We start from the raw sequence: 17860 nt of genomic DNA on the forward strand, positions 1-17860 counted from the left end.
GGGAGTGGAGCAAGGAAGGTATGAGTATTCAGATTCTACATGAAGCTGTGGTCCTGGGGGTCTTTTAACTAGAAGGGTGTACCTAATGTATTTCTGCAAGCTGGATATCGAGATGAGCCTAAACTACACATTACATGAATAATGCTTTAAAAAAAACACCTTGCTTAACACTGCCACTTTTATTTTGAAAGAAAAGCAGCTATGGGGCCCTGATACAGTGTTGTGCTTCCAGTCCAGTTTCTCACCCCAAATCCCTTCCTATGTTGCTCTTTGCCACTGGATATGCTGTTTACTGCAAACAAGATTATACTTGCTCAGGGGCAAAGAGAAAAGAAAGAGATCCCCAAATTCAGGGTGACCTCTCACAATAATCTCTAAGACCTAAACTAAACCTGCAATCTGGTTTCCCAATCCCTCACATTCATTGGCATTATTTCCTGGATCCTTAATCCAGATTATCTACTCACATGGCAGTGGGAATATCGGTTTTAGCATCAAGGACCAAATTGGGAATGCAGTGCTCATCCTCATTACATCCATTCCAGAAAGGTACCTATGGGATAGAGGGAAAATGTTTCGATTCTCATTTTGTACATGGCACAATGAAGAGGATTTTTATAAACTAGGCATCGTTAACGTCTCTGAGTAACCCAAAGTGCAAAATGCGATGCAATACCCCTTAAAACACTGAAATGGTACAAAAGATTTGGGATTGTCATCTGCCCACAAAGACAGGGGCCAAGCATGTTTCTTGCTTTTTGGTTACTCAAACTGATCTGTAAAGACCACTGGTAATTTAGTTAGTTCTCCCTTGGAGTGAAAAATGAGAGCCAGGAGACCTCTAAATAGGCATACCCTTATTTCATATGCTCAGGGGCAGCCTGCCAAATTACTATTTCGTGGTTTATACAAATGTTAAGCCACTTTTTCCTGTAAGTACACTTAACACTGTACAAAAGACACCCCTTGGCCCCTGTTCTGCTGCCCCGCGTTCCTTTGTGCACAACACATCCCTGAACAGCACCCCCACCACCCCCACCACCAGCCCACCTCCATCCTTGCTCTCAGGCTTCTGGCTCTTGAAGGCCAAACTCTTCTGTTGAAAGAGCCCTTGGCCCTGGACAATGGGAAATGCTGCTCAAAGCGGTCAGTGAACACGATTCACCACAATGTTTTCAAGCCTCCACCTTCACTCTAATGTAATGAACTTTTACGTACAGCAACTTTCAGCGAGGTTGGCCACCCGTCATCCATTACTGGACCATTGTCAGGACTATTCAGGGCATAATCAATGGAGAAAGTCACAGGCTTCACATAATCCGCCGTATCCTAGGCAAGGAACAAGTAATCATCATTATCCTCGGTTTGGACAAAGAGCCAAGCCCAGTAATGAAAAAAAAAAAAGGATATTATATAGCTAAAGTTAAACATCAAGCTTGCAAAAAGGTATTTGCCAAGTAAGAACTGCCCCCAGGCAACTAGACCAGGGGGGTGTCTCCATGACAGTGGAAGGAGAAGCCAATGGTGGCTTACCCGGATTTTTCAAGGAGCCAGCTTTGGTCGGTGCAGGGCTCCACGAACGAGTGAACTGCACCATTCTAAGTCCCTTCACAGGAACATATTTCTGGGTGAGGTGGAAGGATTGGAGTGAACATCATCAGACTGGCAGGGGCTGAACAACCAATGTGAGAGGCTCCCCCCTGCCTCGCCAATGCAAGAGGCTTCCCTGGTCCTTCTTTACAGCTGACAAAGCTGCGAACAATTGAAGCTTTGAAGCTTTGCATTAATTACTCCAAACCAAACATTGAAGAAACACAGGTGCAGCCTTCTTTCTCCCGTGAAGCTCCTGATGCTGTGAACAATCGAAGCTTTGAAGCTTGCATTACTTACTCCCTTACAGCTGAGAAAGCAGCTTCAACATAGTGCTTCGCAGCCTTTAGGAAAGTGAACCCCCTGAATACTTGAAGCACCGTGGCTCCAACCAGCCCCCTTTCTAATCCCCTTTCTCCTTTCCACTGAAACTCCCAGTGCTGCAAAGGATCAAAGCTGCAAATTAATTACTTCCAAAAGGCAAGGAAGCAAACATCAAAGACATGCAGCTTCAATATTAAGGCTCCTAAATGTGTTATTTCGATGCATGGGAATCTCGGTAACTTCTGGAGTGCGCATTTCAGGAACAAGCCTCATTGACCACAATGGGAATTACTTCTGAGTAGACACACATATGTTGGTGCTGGGAAAGACAGGACAGGAAGCACAGGGATGGGAAACCAGCCTCCTTTCTAACCCAGTGCAGTGCAGGGTCGAAGGTGCGAATTAGTTACTTCTGAACAACAATAAACCGAACAACAGAGAATCGCAGCTTTGAGAAAGCGCTTTACAGTCTTTAGGGAATATGCTTTTAAATGTGCCATTTCAACTGAGGGGGATCTCTGTAAATTCTGAAGTGTGCATTCAGAGGACAAGCCTCATTGACCACAATGGGAATTACTTCTGAGTGGACACTAATTGGTTTGTGCTGGGAAACACAGGGTCAGGAAACACCCCTTGATCGGGGTCATGGTGAAAGGAACACCCCTGGGCAGGGCTAGCATACCCGAGGTCAATGTGGGGGTTGGGGCATACAACAACTATACTAGGAGAACCTGACTTGAGGAAAACAGTCAGATTTTAAGCAGTCTCAGGAAATCCAGTTTGTTTGCAAAAAGCTCCAGGGCGGCTGCGGGATGGCCACAATGTCATGTGCCCCAAACAACCTTGAAATGGAGCCAGCTTGCAGCAAATTGACCGTGGAGACACCCCCCAGGAAACTTGAGATATATTGCTTATTCCTTTCTTGTAGGTCACAAATGGCTAAACGCAAGTATGTATGGGCACACTGGCTAGTAAAAAGCTAGTAGCTTTTGCTGACTTATTTGTAGGACACATTACAGAAAGCTGGGTATAAAGGTAATCTTTCTTCCTCCATCAAAATAGGAGCAATTTGCTTATTTATTTTAAACTCATCTATTCTTCTCTTTCCATGCTGGCAAAACGTCCCTCTTTTAGTGTTCCAAGCACTTACCAAGACATGAAAATTGAGCCTGTCACAGTGTTCTCGCCCTGCAAACAATGTGGCCACCTTGTGGGTGAGCCTGTCTCCATTTTCATCTAGGTGGGCTCGTGGGATATACCGTCGCTCATCAATGGTGATGTTGTAATTCAATGCTGAAATAATTGATTGATTCAAAGATATTTACATATTTATTCATACATTCATTCATTTATTTAATTTATACCTCACCAGGAAATGGTGTTCAAGGTGGCTAACGACAATAAAAGTAAAAAATTAAGCTAAAAATTAAAACAATCATAGAACAAATGCATTAAAAATACAAATAAGAGCACAATAATAAAAAAATAAGAATAAAACCAGCATCCAACCCGACGTACCAGCTCACAGGACAAAAGCATATCAAAAGCATATATACAACACAGTAAATTACAGAACCATTCTGAGCCTAGAATCCACATTTTAAACTATATTCTCTAATACTCAAAGGGCACCTTGCATCCCTAAGAAGCACAGGTGCTTGGAATGCACAAACGAGGAATAGCCACTCCATCTCTAGTTGTCTTTTGCTATACATCTGGAACTGTGCAGCATACTGTGCAGCAAATTCGGACATCATCTATGCGGTGGGAAGATAGTATTTCTGGTGCTGTTACAACTGCCTTTTAGAAGCATTTATATTCTTATGTAATAAAACATGTCTGTACTCACAGCAAGTTATGATTAAATTGCCTGTTTTCCTGGGGTGTGGGTGGGAATAAATAGTCACTGTTCATTCACACATCTTGCGTAGTGTAGCGAATAAGAGTGTGAGCTGTGAGGGCTCCAACTGAAATCAATGCAACCAGTATTATTGTCCCCATCCCACCGATGTGGGGACAGGGACTGGAGTGCGGAGGCTGACAGATGGTGGCTACCTAAAACCACTGGTCTCGGCAAGATTTGAATGAGAGATTTCCCAGCTCACATTCTTAGCTATACCAGTTCTTATAGATGTATTACTGAGTTTTAACTAACTGTGCATGTTTTGTCTCTTGCTACCTGCTTGTTCTGAGTCTCCAGAGCAGGGGTGCATTAGAAATTAAACCGCCATTTCTTTGGAGGCTAGCAGCACCGTCATTTTGTGGTGAGAGCAAAATCTACGTGGTTGAGCAGGGATTGTCACTTACCCACACTTGCCATCTGAAAATGAGTTGAGAGGAAAATGGCGGTGAAGCAAACAAAGGCAGACAGACAAGTGGCGTCCTTTCCATTCCGTGTGCAGTCCTTGTTGAAGATGTTGATTTTGAATGGCTCAAACCAGATGCTGGCATTTATTTGGACAACACTGCGGGACCTTACAGAAAAGAAGCAAAGTCTGTCCTGAGCCATCCCAGAAATTCATTACCAGTACAGATATGTGGCTCAGGGTTGGTACTTCAATTAGAGTCACCACTGCAAGATACACAGCGTTGTTTAAAGCTCTTGTTGTGTAGGACAGAACTGGGCGGGGAAAAAGTCACCTAGGCTATATGTAGATGTAACACTTAACCATGGTATATTTTCCTTTAGTGGAAACTAATACATGAAACCATGGTTTGAACAACAAAGAGTCCTGTAGCATGACTAACACATTTATTATGGAATACATATTCATAGTCTTCATCATGAATGCAACCTTTGAATTATTTCATGGTTTGAAGTGGCTTTATATTAAACATGATAAAGTCTTATCTTTGTAATGAGTAAACCATGGTTAAGGCAATTTCTTCAGCCCTCCAAGCTTTCTGATTGCAAGAGGACAGGGAGATCTCAGTGGGGTCTTCCTACACATGTGCTCTGAAGGCAGGGCTTAACTCAGCCATCTAAACTATGGTGCCTTTGGAATCTTAATCAGGGATAAGGCAACAAACCATAGCGCTAACCATGGTGAAGTGTTATTCCAGCATGAGCATTCTAAAGGCATTGGGTCAGTTACACCTGTGCTACTCACCAAATATTTCTCAGTAACCTTAACAATGTGATTATATATGGCACAGTGGATAGGATGATGTGTCTGGATTAGAGTGCACATCAGTTCATAATTGGCTAATTTTTAGAATTAAGGCAAATTTTGCATTAAGTATTAGTTTGCAAAAGTCAGTATTCTTCACCCTGATTTTCAAAAGTATTTAAAATGCAGCATCATCCACTGCTGGAAATGTTGTAATGACATTTTAATTAGAATATAAATGAAATCTTTGCAAGCAGACGTAACATTACCAAAACTTGCTGAATAATTTCCCCTCCAATTTAATTTCACCTCTGGTTTAGATGAGGGAAATCCACGTTTAAATCCCCACTTTGCTATGAAGATCACTGGGTGACCTTGGGCAAGGCACTCTCTAAGACTATTCTATCTCACAGGGATATGCTGAGGATGACTGAGAAAGTACAGTAAGAGCTAGGGTTACAGCACGTAGCTAATTATCAGTTTGATTAATCTATTAAAACTTTTCAACTGATTAAAAAGTTTCCCCAATTAATTGATAAATGTGTGTGTGTGTGTGTGTGTGTGTGTGTGCGCGCGCGTGGAGAGAGAGAGAGAGAGAGAGAGAGAGAGAGAGGGAGGGAGGGAGGGAGTACTTTTAAGAACTGCAGACGGCAAGTGCCGTCTTAGGGCCAAAGTAAACAGTATGTTAGGGCGCAATCCTATACAGATAGGCAGCCGCCTCCGAACTCGGAGGCGACCGCCTACCCAATGCAGGGCAGGAGAAGCACGAAGGGGATTGTTCCCTCCGCGCTTCTCCTGCCCTGCATTTTCAGCTAGACAGCTGATTGCAGCTGTCTAGCCGCGGGAGGGCAGAGCGGGGGAGGAGGCTGCTGTACAACACACTGATGTATCATACAGGCATTTCTGCCCTCTCTGCCCCAGAACGCCCTCCAGGAATGTCCCTTTTCGGCCACTCCACACTCCTCTTGTGAGCATGGAGGACGGGGCTGTTCTGCACTGCCTCCAAGGCAGCGCGGAAGTGGTGGGAGACCAGTTCCCAGAAAACCAGATATCCTATGGCCATGAAACCGCTGTCTAGCAGCCATAGGATTGCTCCCTTACACTTTTTAAAAAGTGTGCATAAGCTGACCACTTTTATTATGAAGGAAAAGCTGCCTCACAAGCCCCCAGTCTGGATTGTCCTTCTGATTTGGACTGGGTCCCCATGCTGGTTTCCCTCTGAACATTGCCCCTGGCTGTTATTTACCCCCAAACGTGCTGTTTGCAATAACTGGCACCTTCAGGGGCAAACAGCAGCCGATGGGTGGGCGGGCAATTTTCAGCAGGAAATTGATGTGCCTACACAGCTGCCTTTCCTTCAAGATAAAATATAAAAGTGTGTTTAATAGAGCATGTAGCCTGGCCCTTAGAACAAGGCTTTCTCTTTCTCTCACACACAGGATGGAATTTCCAGAAGGGCAGTAACAGCTGTGTTAGCCTGATGCAGCAAAAACAACCAAGTGTCTTGTGGAACCTTAAAAGACAAGCAGTGCAATCCTATACCTATCTACTCAGAAATAGGCACCACTGAGTTCAACAGAGTTTATTCTCAGGTCAATGAGTATAAGCTTGTAGCCTATGGCTGCAATCCCATCCCCATGTACTTACCTAGGAGCAAACCCTATTGAACTCAGTGGGGATTACTTCTGAGTAGACAGGGCCAGCTTTAGGGATGGGAGAGCTGGGCTGTTGCCTGGGGTGATGAGCTGGTCGGGGGGTGCCAAACTGATGTGAAGGGGGGGTGCCAAGCTGAGCTCAGTGGCTGTGTTTTTTTAAATGTGCTGTCTGCAGTATGCTTATCACCCCGACATGCGTGGGGAGGGGAAATAAGCAACCATGATTTCCCTCTGTGATTGTGCAAACCCAGTCATTATGTCCATATGGGTATAGAGAGAAAAACATGTAAACAATGACTGGGTTCGGATGATCACAGGGGTAGAAGAAGCCATTACGGCTTCTCCCTCTGCCCCCCCCCCCCCGCATGCTGTGCACACGATCACGGTTTGTGTAATTACCCGCGCGATGTAGTGAGGGTTGCCATGTTGTCCGAACCCAGAACAGTGCACGGCGGGGGTGGCATCTTACCCACACCACAACACATGTGTGGTGTGGGTAAGAACCCACCCCCACCGTGCACCATGCCGAGTTTGGATGGCTTGACAACCTGTGCGACACTGCACAGGTAATTATGCAAATCGCAGCTGTGCGTGCCCCACACGCAGGGGGAGAAGCCACCATGGCTTCTTTTACTCCCATGATCATCCAAAGACCCCCCAGTGAGTGAGATGCAGAAGGAAAGAAAGGGCTCTTCTAAGATGGTGCCTGCTGTGACAGATGTGCATCACCAAAAACCAAAGAGAAAATGCCATTTTCTTCCAAACTATTACTATATTCATAGGAAAATATATGCAGATTTAATTAATTAAATTAATATGATTAATCAACTAAGAGTTAACAGGGAGACAGCCCTAATAAGAACAGTTAAAACACTCCGTACAGCCTAGCCAGGCAGAGGGCATTGCTCTGATCTCTTGGAGTTGTGTATTCTCAACAATGCACATTTATGAGACTGGAGACTGGAGAGGTAGCCAGATTCTGCAAACAAGTTTTACTTCAAAAATTGCTCTAACCAGCCATAAATTCAACATAACCAACCATAATAGTATGGCACTTCCAAGTGAGCCAACAGCAAGGTCTATGAGCCCATCTTCATTCAGATCCAAATTCCCATGGATGCTGCACCCAAAATACATTAAGCCTGGAGAAAGGTCAGCAGCTGCTATTCTCTGCAAAATTACAGAAGGAAAAACCTGTTCAATATTCTGACACAAACATACCTGTACAAAAGTGATGGCTTGTTGTCACAAGAGGGTGTATCCAAAATACATCTGCATGTTCATCTGTGTGCTGTTGAAGGAAAGATTCCTTAGCATTCCGCGCCCCCGCCCCCCAGCATATAACATGTAGGAAGTATGTAGTAGGTATTAACCAAGCCTACTTGATTAATACATTAATTCATAACGTTGCCTTGCACCGGGGTGGATCATTGACCCATTCAGCCCAGTGCTGACTATCCTAACTGACTGCAGTCTCCAGGGTCTCAGGCAGAGATGCTTTCCAACCCTGCTGCTTGAGCTCCTTTGATGGGCGATGCCAGATATTGGGAGGGTTTGCATGATCATAGAGGGAAAATAAGTGACAGTGGGTTATTTTCCCTCCCCGCGTGTGCCAGTCACAAGGCACCTAATTAGCATAATTACCCTCACTGGGCCCAGGTTGTCATGATGTCCGAACCTGGCGAGGGTGGGTAGCTAGGATGGTTTACAAACCACCCAGCCACCTAGAACAAGCCATGGATTTCATGAACTCTTGTCCAGCCCCCAAACTCTTAACAATATTATTATTTTCTCTTTTCAGCCTACAGATTAACTCTACCTGCTTATATTTCCGTAGGAGGTTTTCCTTGTAGCCATGGAAGATATATATTGCTCCCTGATGTTCCTCCTCAAGAGGTGCTCCTACAACAATATCATTGTAAGAGTCCTGGTTCAAGTCAGAGACAGATGCAATGCAGGAACCAAACCTGGAGTTTTGGTAGCTTGGCAAATCTTTCAGAGTCCCATTGGAAACAAATCGGTCCTTCAAAGACAGGACAAAATGAAGAAAAGAAGTTACCAGCAAATAGTGGGAAAGCTCGCAAATCACCCTTGACAGTTACCCCATCTCCTAACCAAAATGTACAAAATGAAATGTGCAATTATGTTTCTGCTCAGAAAAAAACAGACAAGAGATGAAGAAAGGGGTGCATCCAGGGCAGTGAGCCCCCTGATAATAACACTGCAGTCCTAAGCAATGGAGCTTATTTCTGAGTAAATAACATAGGATTGTGCTGTAAAGCACATAAAAGTGAAGAGGTCTTAGCAAGTATGTGCGAGAGAGCCTTCTCTGTGGCCATGCTGAGGCTTTGGAACTCCCTGCCCAGAGAGGTTCACCTTGCCCATTCTCTGGTGGGTTTTGGCCATCTCATGAAGACGTTTTGTTTTCCAGCAGGTGTTTGGCCCGCTGATTGATAATTGTTTTATTGATAATGAATTTTTGTATGGCATTTTTTATCTGCTATTCCCTTTTCTGACATTTTAAAATGCTCTTATTGTGTTGTATTGTTTTAATATTTGTTGTAAGCTGCCTTGAGTTATTTTCAAATGGAAAGGCAGAGAATAATTATTTCAATGAATACATAAATAAGATTTTTAAAACCTCTAAAAAGAGCATGTTAGAGCAAAGGCCAGGCTGTACCTTTTCTTGCAAACATCGATGTGTAGGAAGGGTTATTTTAGATGGGGAACCATTCAAAGCTGCAATCCCCCCACCGGCAGGGTGGCTAAGTGCAAAAGCGGACAGGGCTCCCTACCATTGCTTGTTGACAAGCTACACTTGCTTGAAGGGATACAATCCACTGAATGGTTTTACCAAGTTATCTGCTGTTTGTATAGACCAGTTTTCTAAACAACTATTAAAGGTAAAGGAACCTTGTCCTCCTCTGTATTTGGCCACCTTACCCACTGGCAGTCTGAAGGGCTACAGTCCATTGAATGGTTTTACCAAATAATCTGTACAGGTCAGGCCTTAAGACCCCTGGAGGAACTGAAAACAGACAAGACAGAAAAGCATGGGGAGATCAACCAGGATAACCCTGACTGAAGGCAGACATTTTGAGTCATTGCTTGAATAAAACAGCGGAGGGAGCAAGCCAATGGCCAGGTAGAAAGGAACTCCAAGGAGAAAAGGAAGTCCGGGAGCATCTCTACACCAGCCTAAAATCCTGCATTTAAAATGGGTCTTCCTGCTTCCGTTTTAAATGCAGGATCACGATGACTCCCTTTTTCACTGGCTTCCTTTCCCCCCCTTCCCCCCCTTTCTCCCTGTATCTGAGTCTTCCATTGTCTTTCATTGCTCTCACTCCTCTTCTTGCCACCTTTCCTCTTTTCATGGAGGGAACTCGAACAGAACACAACGGGGTGATTTGGTAGCTCATTATCTGCTATCTATTTAAAAATGGAACAAAGGGCATTTAGTGCAGGAGATGGCCTGGAGGGTCACGGCGTCATGTAAAGAGCCTGCAAACTTCCGTGAAGGAGCAATCTCAATCACAGGATAAAAGCTAGATGTGAAGAAAGCCCAGGTATACTGCAAACTGGAAGAGCAGTCACAAGAGGCCAAGGGAGAAATAAAACATTAAGGACCAGAATCCAAATCTCTCTTGTCGGCACCACCTTCGTAGCCAGTCATTCACCCGGAGTATTTTTCGTTCCCTTTCTATCCCTCTTCTAACTACTGGACATATGGATGAGAAAACTATCTGGGCCCCAAAGTTCTTGAGTTTCCTTCCCAAAGCTTCAAAGTCTGACATGATTTCTTCGTAGCTCCGCTTGGCGGTATCAAGATGAGCTGAGTGTACCGTACCTTTAAAATCTGATTTTCAGGAGTTACACAGCGCTTGAAAGGAACATATTTCCGGGTGGGGTGTGGGGAGTAGAACTGAATGTCATCAAACTGGCAGGGGCTGCTCAACCAATGAGAGAGGCTTGTTTCCCTCCCCTTTCCAGACTCCCCCCTGCTACTACATTGTTATGAATAGAGAGCAACTAATTTTCCCCATGTGTGCAGATTTCCCCGAAGAAGCCAAAATCCCCAGTTCTCCAGTGCAGTATCTGAAGGCTCCCCTGGGAGCTTCCCCCCACCCCAATTTCGCCGCATTCTAGCACTTGAATGCAGCATCTGAAGGCCCCTCCTGAGAGCAGCTCAGCCCTTCAATTTTGCCCCATTCCAGCACTCTGCCCTGGAGTTATTGCTTCCAACCCCACCCCACCCCCTTCTTCCTTTCTCCTTCTCCCTGCTTGCTATGAGAAGCTCCTTTAATCCTGAAAGATTGTGATTGCAATAAAGCGGAGAAAGGACTTTACATAATAACAGAGAAACGACTTTACATTAGAGAAAGTACAGAATGTCAAAGAAGCACAGCATCAAAACAGTGATTTAAGAAAAAGCTCAGGGGGGAAAAAGCATCAGAAAAAGCATCAGAAAAGCAAAATAGCGCTTTAGGGGGAGTTACTAAAGTTAGCCTTTAACCCTTTCACTGCAGGGGAGCGAGATTTATTTCTTACTTCTGAGTAAACATGTACAGAAGGGGCGATATGTTAAAGATTAAAAGCAGGCTACCTAAGGTTAATGCGCATCCCCAGTACTGCAGTAATGTGAGGGGTCGCTGCTGCACTCCTGGGGATTTTCTCAATGGGAAAAATGGCTTCCACTGGGGAAACAAGAGGGAATGGGGCATCCCACCCCCTTGACCATGTCACTGTCATGCCACAGAGGCATGCCCTGGATTTAATGTGGGAAGGACGTGGCACACTGTGGCAAAACCGCCAGAGAGCCTCTTTCAGTAAAAAATTCAGAGTAAAGGGAGTTTCAAAAAATGCGGCTTTTCAAGAGGGAAGCAGCTGGTTGGCATGGATTGGTGATGACATCATCTGTTGCAAAGGAACTCAGACTGCTCTAATTTCGCACTAAATTGCTCATGAAGACAGCCCCCCAGATGCAACCTGCAACCAGCAGATCACTTGGTACAACCTAATTTGAAAGTCTGTAACCTCTTCCCTCATTCCATCTTAAGACTCTCACCATGCAGGCTTCATAACTTCAACATTGCCACCCTTTCTTCTCCTCTCCTTCCTGAACCTGTCTTTTTTTTTTTAATTATTACATTTATATCCCACCTTTTTTCCTCTTGCAAGGAGCTCAAGGTGGCTTACACGGTCCTCCTCCTCTCCATTTCATTTTTTTGTAACACCTTGCCTGATGAAGATTTTTTGGTAACACCTTGCCTGATGAAGATACAAGATTGCTTGTACATTTTTGGTGACTTCTGAGTTTGCCTAATAAAGGTATTGCCATAATACAGATTTTGGATTTCGTTCTTATGGCCAATAACCTGCCTTTGCTTTTGGTGTGACTTGGAAAATGCAGAATGTAACTGTTCAGTAGTGGGATCCAACGCTGGAGGCAGAGGATTTTATACCACCTTAAGGTGATTCTTTATGCTCTGAGGTCTCATCCCCTGCAGCTACTAGGTAAAGCTACCCAATGTGGTTCCTATAGACTTTTTAGCTAGCTCACCATCTAAAATTAGTTTCTAGTTGCTCTCTCCTTCTGTTTTCTACCTACCAAGCAACCAGTGTGTTTTGCCTGAGGATGGAGAGAGTTCTGAGTGACGGCCTGATTTTATAATTAAAAAAATGGGGCAACTTCTTAAGCCATTGTTTTTTTTGTTCTTCTCCATCCTGGCAGTCCTAGGGACAGTCCCAGGGACATCCTGAAACCATCACAGCACCTGATGAGTTCTAATTTAAATGTCTGCAGCCTCCTCCCACATTTCATCTTAACTCTGACCCTGCAGGCTGCATGACTTCACCATCAAGTCAGCCTGTCCCCCACTCCTCTTCATACCACCCCACCCCCTGCCCCTGCTTTTTCTAACATCTGATAAAAATATCTGGAAATGTCTAAAGATGCATAATTTTGGTGACCTGAGAGTTGGCCTAATAAAGGTATTGTCCTAATATGGAGTATGCATATTGTTAGACACACATTTTAAAATGAAATACTCATTCTATCCATGTAGTTTTTTACATTCAGGGCCAAAGTAGGCATTATGTTAATTGGGTGAATGCAGTTAATGTGCACATTTTTTGTTATGTAACTAATAGTTGTGGGGAAGCTTGAGCAGCCTTGGAATCAAGCAGATGGAGAGGGAGAGTTTAACTTGTTCCCTTTTTGCAGTGGAGGTTTCCCTTGAAATGCAAATCACACCTTTGGAGAGGCAGGAGAGAGAGTTGAAACTCCCCTTTTTCCACTCCCCACAGTCCAGAGACTGCACTCTATATTACAAAAATGTGCACATTAATTGCATTTATGCAAGTAACTTCATGTCTTGTTTGGCCCTCACATTACAGAGGTGGGAAATCTAAGAAGGACTTTTATTGTTATGTGGGCACAAGACCAAGTACGTTACCTCTTTTAGAGTGTAGACATACACTTTTCCTCTCTCTCTTCCTTCACTGAAATACATTGGGGCTCCAACCAACAAAATATCGGTGACCCCATCACCATCAATATCTACAGAATTGATTTCACTTCCATAATAGGCACCAATCTGAAAAAAGATAGAAAAATATGTGTGGAATGAGTGCTACTAGAGTGTTGTCTCTTTCGATATTTTCACATGCTTCCAAGAAATTAATGGTATCTGGAATGATACTGTTGGAACGAGAGGTATTTCTAAACGGAAACAATCCATCATCGCCTTGTCTAGACATCTCTCCTGGAAAAAAGTTATAGATTAAAATTTGATCCTGGAAGATTAAGGATCATATTCATTGCTTCTGTCTATGATATTACTTTCTGCTTATTCAATCTTTTCTTGCCCAGAGTCTATGGCAAGAATGATTAATTTATTTACAATGGGATTCAAGCCTATTTGCATCAAGTAAAGGACAGTCTATAAGTCTACAATTTCTTGACTGACTTCCAGCGTGGCATTCCTTTAGAGACAAAATTGTGTCTATACTGAATTATGTGAAGGATTTGGCACCGCTTTCTAACCCAATTTCGCTTTCTCAAGCTTCTCAAAATGCAAAACCTCAAGGTCACCCCCTGAAACCTAAAAATAACAGGCTTATGACAAGCAAAAGGAAGTATTTCTCCATACAACCCATAACCTACCAATTGAACTCATTGCTGCAGGAAACTGTGATGTCCACAAACATAAAAGGCTTTTTAAAAACCATCAAATCAATACTTGGAGGACAGGTCCTATTGGTGGCTCCCACTACGCATCCACAATTAACCTTTGGAACTCATTGCCCCCGTTTACTACAGGAATTGGCCCACACATTTGCAAGCTTATCTCAGCAGCTATGAAGGCGAGAAATCTGCTTGCTTAAAAATGGTACTGCAGATTCTACAGATGTTAAATTCTGTGCTTTGCATTTTAATTGCTATGGTGGACACATCTCCTGTGAAGCAATCCACCTTTTAGCGGACTAATTGAACTGTTTGGATATTCTGAACCCTTTAGAACCCCAGTCCCATTCATCAGCCCCATCCACTCCAAAAGCAACGGTCCCCAATGGCATTCTTTACCTGTTCTCCTTTTAGTGACTGGTGGATGGTGAGATTCCGGTTGGTGTGCATTGTGAAAATGATCACTTTCCCTGTGTGGTTGAACCGAGGCGCTCCTGCTACATACATCCTGTCAAGTCTTGTTGACACTACTGAGGTGACAGTGTAACCTGGAACACACAGACAACAGTACAGCATATTATGCAGAGGGAGTCAGCTAAAGACAGTGTAATTCTGGTCCATTACCAAAATAATAACAATTAAAAAAATACCACCCCTGGTCTATATTCTACAATCAAGACCAAGGGAGGCCTGTATGGTGCACTCACAGGCCTTCCACCAAGCTGCAAAGAACTTTCTGTTCGGGCCGGCCTTTGTTTTAGTCTGAGTCATGTATTTGTTTTCTGTTATTCTGTTTATTAGCTTTTAGTTATGACTGGCTGCTGTTTTTTATTTGTTCCTACATTTTTGCAATATTTCTGATATGACATATCATTGTGTTTTTATAGTTGTTAGCAAGCTTGGCTAACAGTATGGAGCAGATGGGATATACATTTTTATAACAAATGGATAAATAAACAAACAGTCCTCAGCACATAGATGCTCCATCTCTCAGACACTGCAGATGTTTGGATATGTTCTGCAGATGTTGGGCGCCATGATCCAGAGGCCTGTGTACTCTGGACAATAAACTGCTGGCATTTCAGCCCCTGCCTAAGCAACAGTGTGGCATGAGCCGCAAAGGGGAGCCCTTGCTTGTGTACAGCAGCTTGCCACTCTTCTCTTGCCTGGCAGTTTCTAGCTGTTCTTCTTACCTAGATATGCCCCGTGATTTTTCAGCTCCTCTGGAAACTCTTGGAGGTAGGCTTCTCGGTGAGGAACAACTTTGCCGCTACTGGTCTCCTTGAGCACTGCTCCATTCCAGTCATATGCACCTACAGCTCCAAGCAGAATCCCATCCTACTCATGGGGGAAAAGGTGATAGTTGGACAAGGAGCCAACCTTCTACTGGCAGTTCCTAAGACATTTGTAGGGGTATTTCTTCATGATACAAATCTAAAATTCTGCTGCATCACAGTGGCGTTACACTGTAATGTTCCCAGTTCAACTAGAGATGCCACTCACAACTGGGTCATGGTGGTTCAAGATACAAAGTTTTCCAACTTGTAAACTATCCCCAAATAAGCGCCATCCCACCCCTCACCCCCAGTTATTCTCCAACCTAGATTATAATCTGAACCAGAAAAGAACTCCCCACCCCTGCCCCGCTTCCTCATTCACTTGCATGACCTGGCGATGGTTGTAACAACAGTGGCAGGATAAATGAAGCTCTAGAGAGGCTTCTGTCATTCCTGAAGCCTAGCGTGTTAGTGTCTAGAAAACTATCTTCCCCAGGATGCAGAGCAGATCAGGTGTGTTCTAGTGGTCACTTCTAGGGGGATGCTGTTGCACTCATGTCCTGCTTGTGGGTTTCCTGTGGGCAGCTGGTTGGCCACTGTGTGAACAGAATTCTGGACTAGATGGACCCTTGATCTGATCCAGTATGGCTGCTCTATGTTCTTATGTTACAAAGCAATTGGTTCCCCAAATGAGAACTGCCATTTCAAGCCAATGGTTTGATTTTAATTTGGAAATAGGTATTTATATTTCAACCGGGCAAAACAAAACCATGTTACATGAGGTTATCTCAACAGTCTAAAACACTTCCCAAAACCAAGGTGTGAGGAAGAAAGAGGTCATTCCTTTGGTCTCTGGGCATTATTTCCAACCCCATGGGGGGAGGGGGTGTCAGCAGGTGCTCTCGGGTGGAGCATTCCAAGTGGGACAAATTGTCTTTCTCTCTGAGATGAGTGGTGTCTTGGGACCAGTCATCATGGTTTTGGAGGGATGCCCAGCAAGAATTATGACAACTCCTTCTCCAGGGTTGTTATCTTGGTGGACACAGGATGGGCAACTCCTCAGAGAGCAGCACTTTAGCCCAAGCTGAAATGCACCAAGCACCTCAGCTTTCTCAGGGAAGTCCTCGCTTACACCTGTAGCCAAATGAGGTGGTAGAGTCCTGAGTTAGTAGAATGGACTGTACTACCTCAGGCTGCAGGTGAGGGATCCCTTTTTGTAATGCTTTCCCTTGCAAACAAAACAAAACCAACCTCTCTGCAAGGAAACGTTCTAGGCTTGGTCTCCTGTTCTAGTTTCTAACTGCAGGGAGTTTTTAACAAACAAACACAGAGGAGCAATGTGATTCCCCCACCTGCTGCCTGACATGATACCATCTACTCAGTCATCTCAAGATTCTGTGAACCTGCCTGTCCTTTAAGATCAGCCGGTGCACTCCTCTCACGTGTGCCCGTGCCTTCAGAGGCATGGTTAGTGGGAATGTGCACAAGGGCTTCCTCGGCGGCAGCACCCCATACATGGGATTCCCTGCCTAAGAAGTTAGGATGTTTTCCTTTTATCTGTGTTCTGCCCGCAAATGAAGACAAGCATTTTACTCTGCTGCTGCTTAATTTTATTTACTATTTGCTAGTTTTGGTTATGAACATAAGAAGAGTCCTGCTGAATCAGACCAAAAGGCTATGTAGTCCAGCACTCTGCTCCCACAGTGGCCAGCCGGCTGCCCAAATGGGAAGCCCACAAGCAGGACATCAGCAACTCCCCCATTCGTGCTCACCAGCAACTGGTATACAGAAGCGTACTGCCTCTTGATACCGGAGGTCCCATATAGGCATCATGACTGGTAGCCATTCTTTGTGGAATTTGTCTTTGCTGCTGCTTTCAGCTGCTGTAAATGTGTTTTAATTCTCAGTTGTTGTTTTTACACTTTTTATATTTTGTAAGATGTTTTGAGAGATTTCTTTTTTGGAGGGGAAAAGTGGAGTTTAGATTTCTTAAAGAAATTCTACATCCTCACTGTGCTGTGTAGAGCAGGTTCTCTCTGACCAGGTTCGCACGATCGCTGCAGCCCACAGTGGCTTAAATAAGCCATGAGGGGTCGTGGCGCGTCCTATTTTGAATATTCAAGCTGTACCGGGCAGTTGCAGCGAGGCTGGGTCGTCGGCGTGTTTAATGAACCACGCACAACTCTAAAACAGGGCTCGCTGTCTTCCTCAATCCTCGAGCTGCTCACCCTTCTCCTCTGAGGGAGCCAGCTAGGCCTACTCTCTCCTGTTGCTAGGCAACACCTCACAAAGGCTTTCCATGCAAAAGCTTTCTCTCCTCACCCTCTTAGGTGGTTGCATTATTAGATTTGTAATTTCTTGAAATCCTACACACAATCAGATCTGTAATTCTGGGAGTGGTTGGGCAGTTTTCCTTTAATTATCTTGAATCTTTCATGTCCCAGACCATGTCTCCACAACAACGGAAGTAGAAGTGAATGGAGGAGTACCGGATTTTTAAAAAGGAATCAGCTTCGCTGCACTCTGGCCCACGCAGGGCTCCATGAGCGAGTGCTTCGCACCAGTAAAAATCGCTTCACAGAACATACTTCCTGATGGGGGTGGGGGCTGGAGTGAACATCATCTGACTGGCAGGGGCTGCTCAACCAATAAGAGAGGCTTTTGCTCTCCCCCACTTTCTCCTTTCCCCTGAAGCTCCAGATGCACCTGCATTTTAGG

General features: G+C 44.4%; 1 protein-coding gene across 1 annotated transcript in view; it reads right to left on the reverse strand.

Annotated features, from left to right (window-relative positions):
* The window catches only part of ITGA11 (integrin subunit alpha 11), a 121457-nt gene that overhangs the window by 39021 nt on the left and 64576 nt on the right, over nucleotides 1-17860 (reverse strand). The window contains exons 11-19 of the mRNA XM_084816385.1: nucleotides 15059-15203; nucleotides 14265-14413; nucleotides 13135-13275; nucleotides 8499-8702; nucleotides 7719-7849; nucleotides 4222-4388; nucleotides 3065-3207; nucleotides 1219-1329; nucleotides 468-553 (exon numbers count right to left, since the gene is read on the reverse strand). Of these exons, the coding sequence (XP_084672511.1) occupies nucleotides 468-553; nucleotides 1219-1329; nucleotides 3065-3207; nucleotides 4222-4388; nucleotides 7719-7849; nucleotides 8499-8702; nucleotides 13135-13275; nucleotides 14265-14413; nucleotides 15059-15203 (1277 nt within the window). The remainder of the gene's footprint in view (nucleotides 1-467; nucleotides 554-1218; nucleotides 1330-3064; nucleotides 3208-4221; nucleotides 4389-7718; nucleotides 7850-8498; nucleotides 8703-13134; nucleotides 13276-14264; nucleotides 14414-15058; nucleotides 15204-17860) is intronic.

The sequence above is a fragment of the Heloderma suspectum genome, chromosome 11, assembly GCF_057233095.1.
Source record: "Heloderma suspectum isolate Gila_16-S chromosome 11, 16-S_ref, whole genome shotgun sequence".
NCBI lineage: Eukaryota > Metazoa > Chordata > Lepidosauria > Squamata > Helodermatidae > Heloderma > Heloderma suspectum.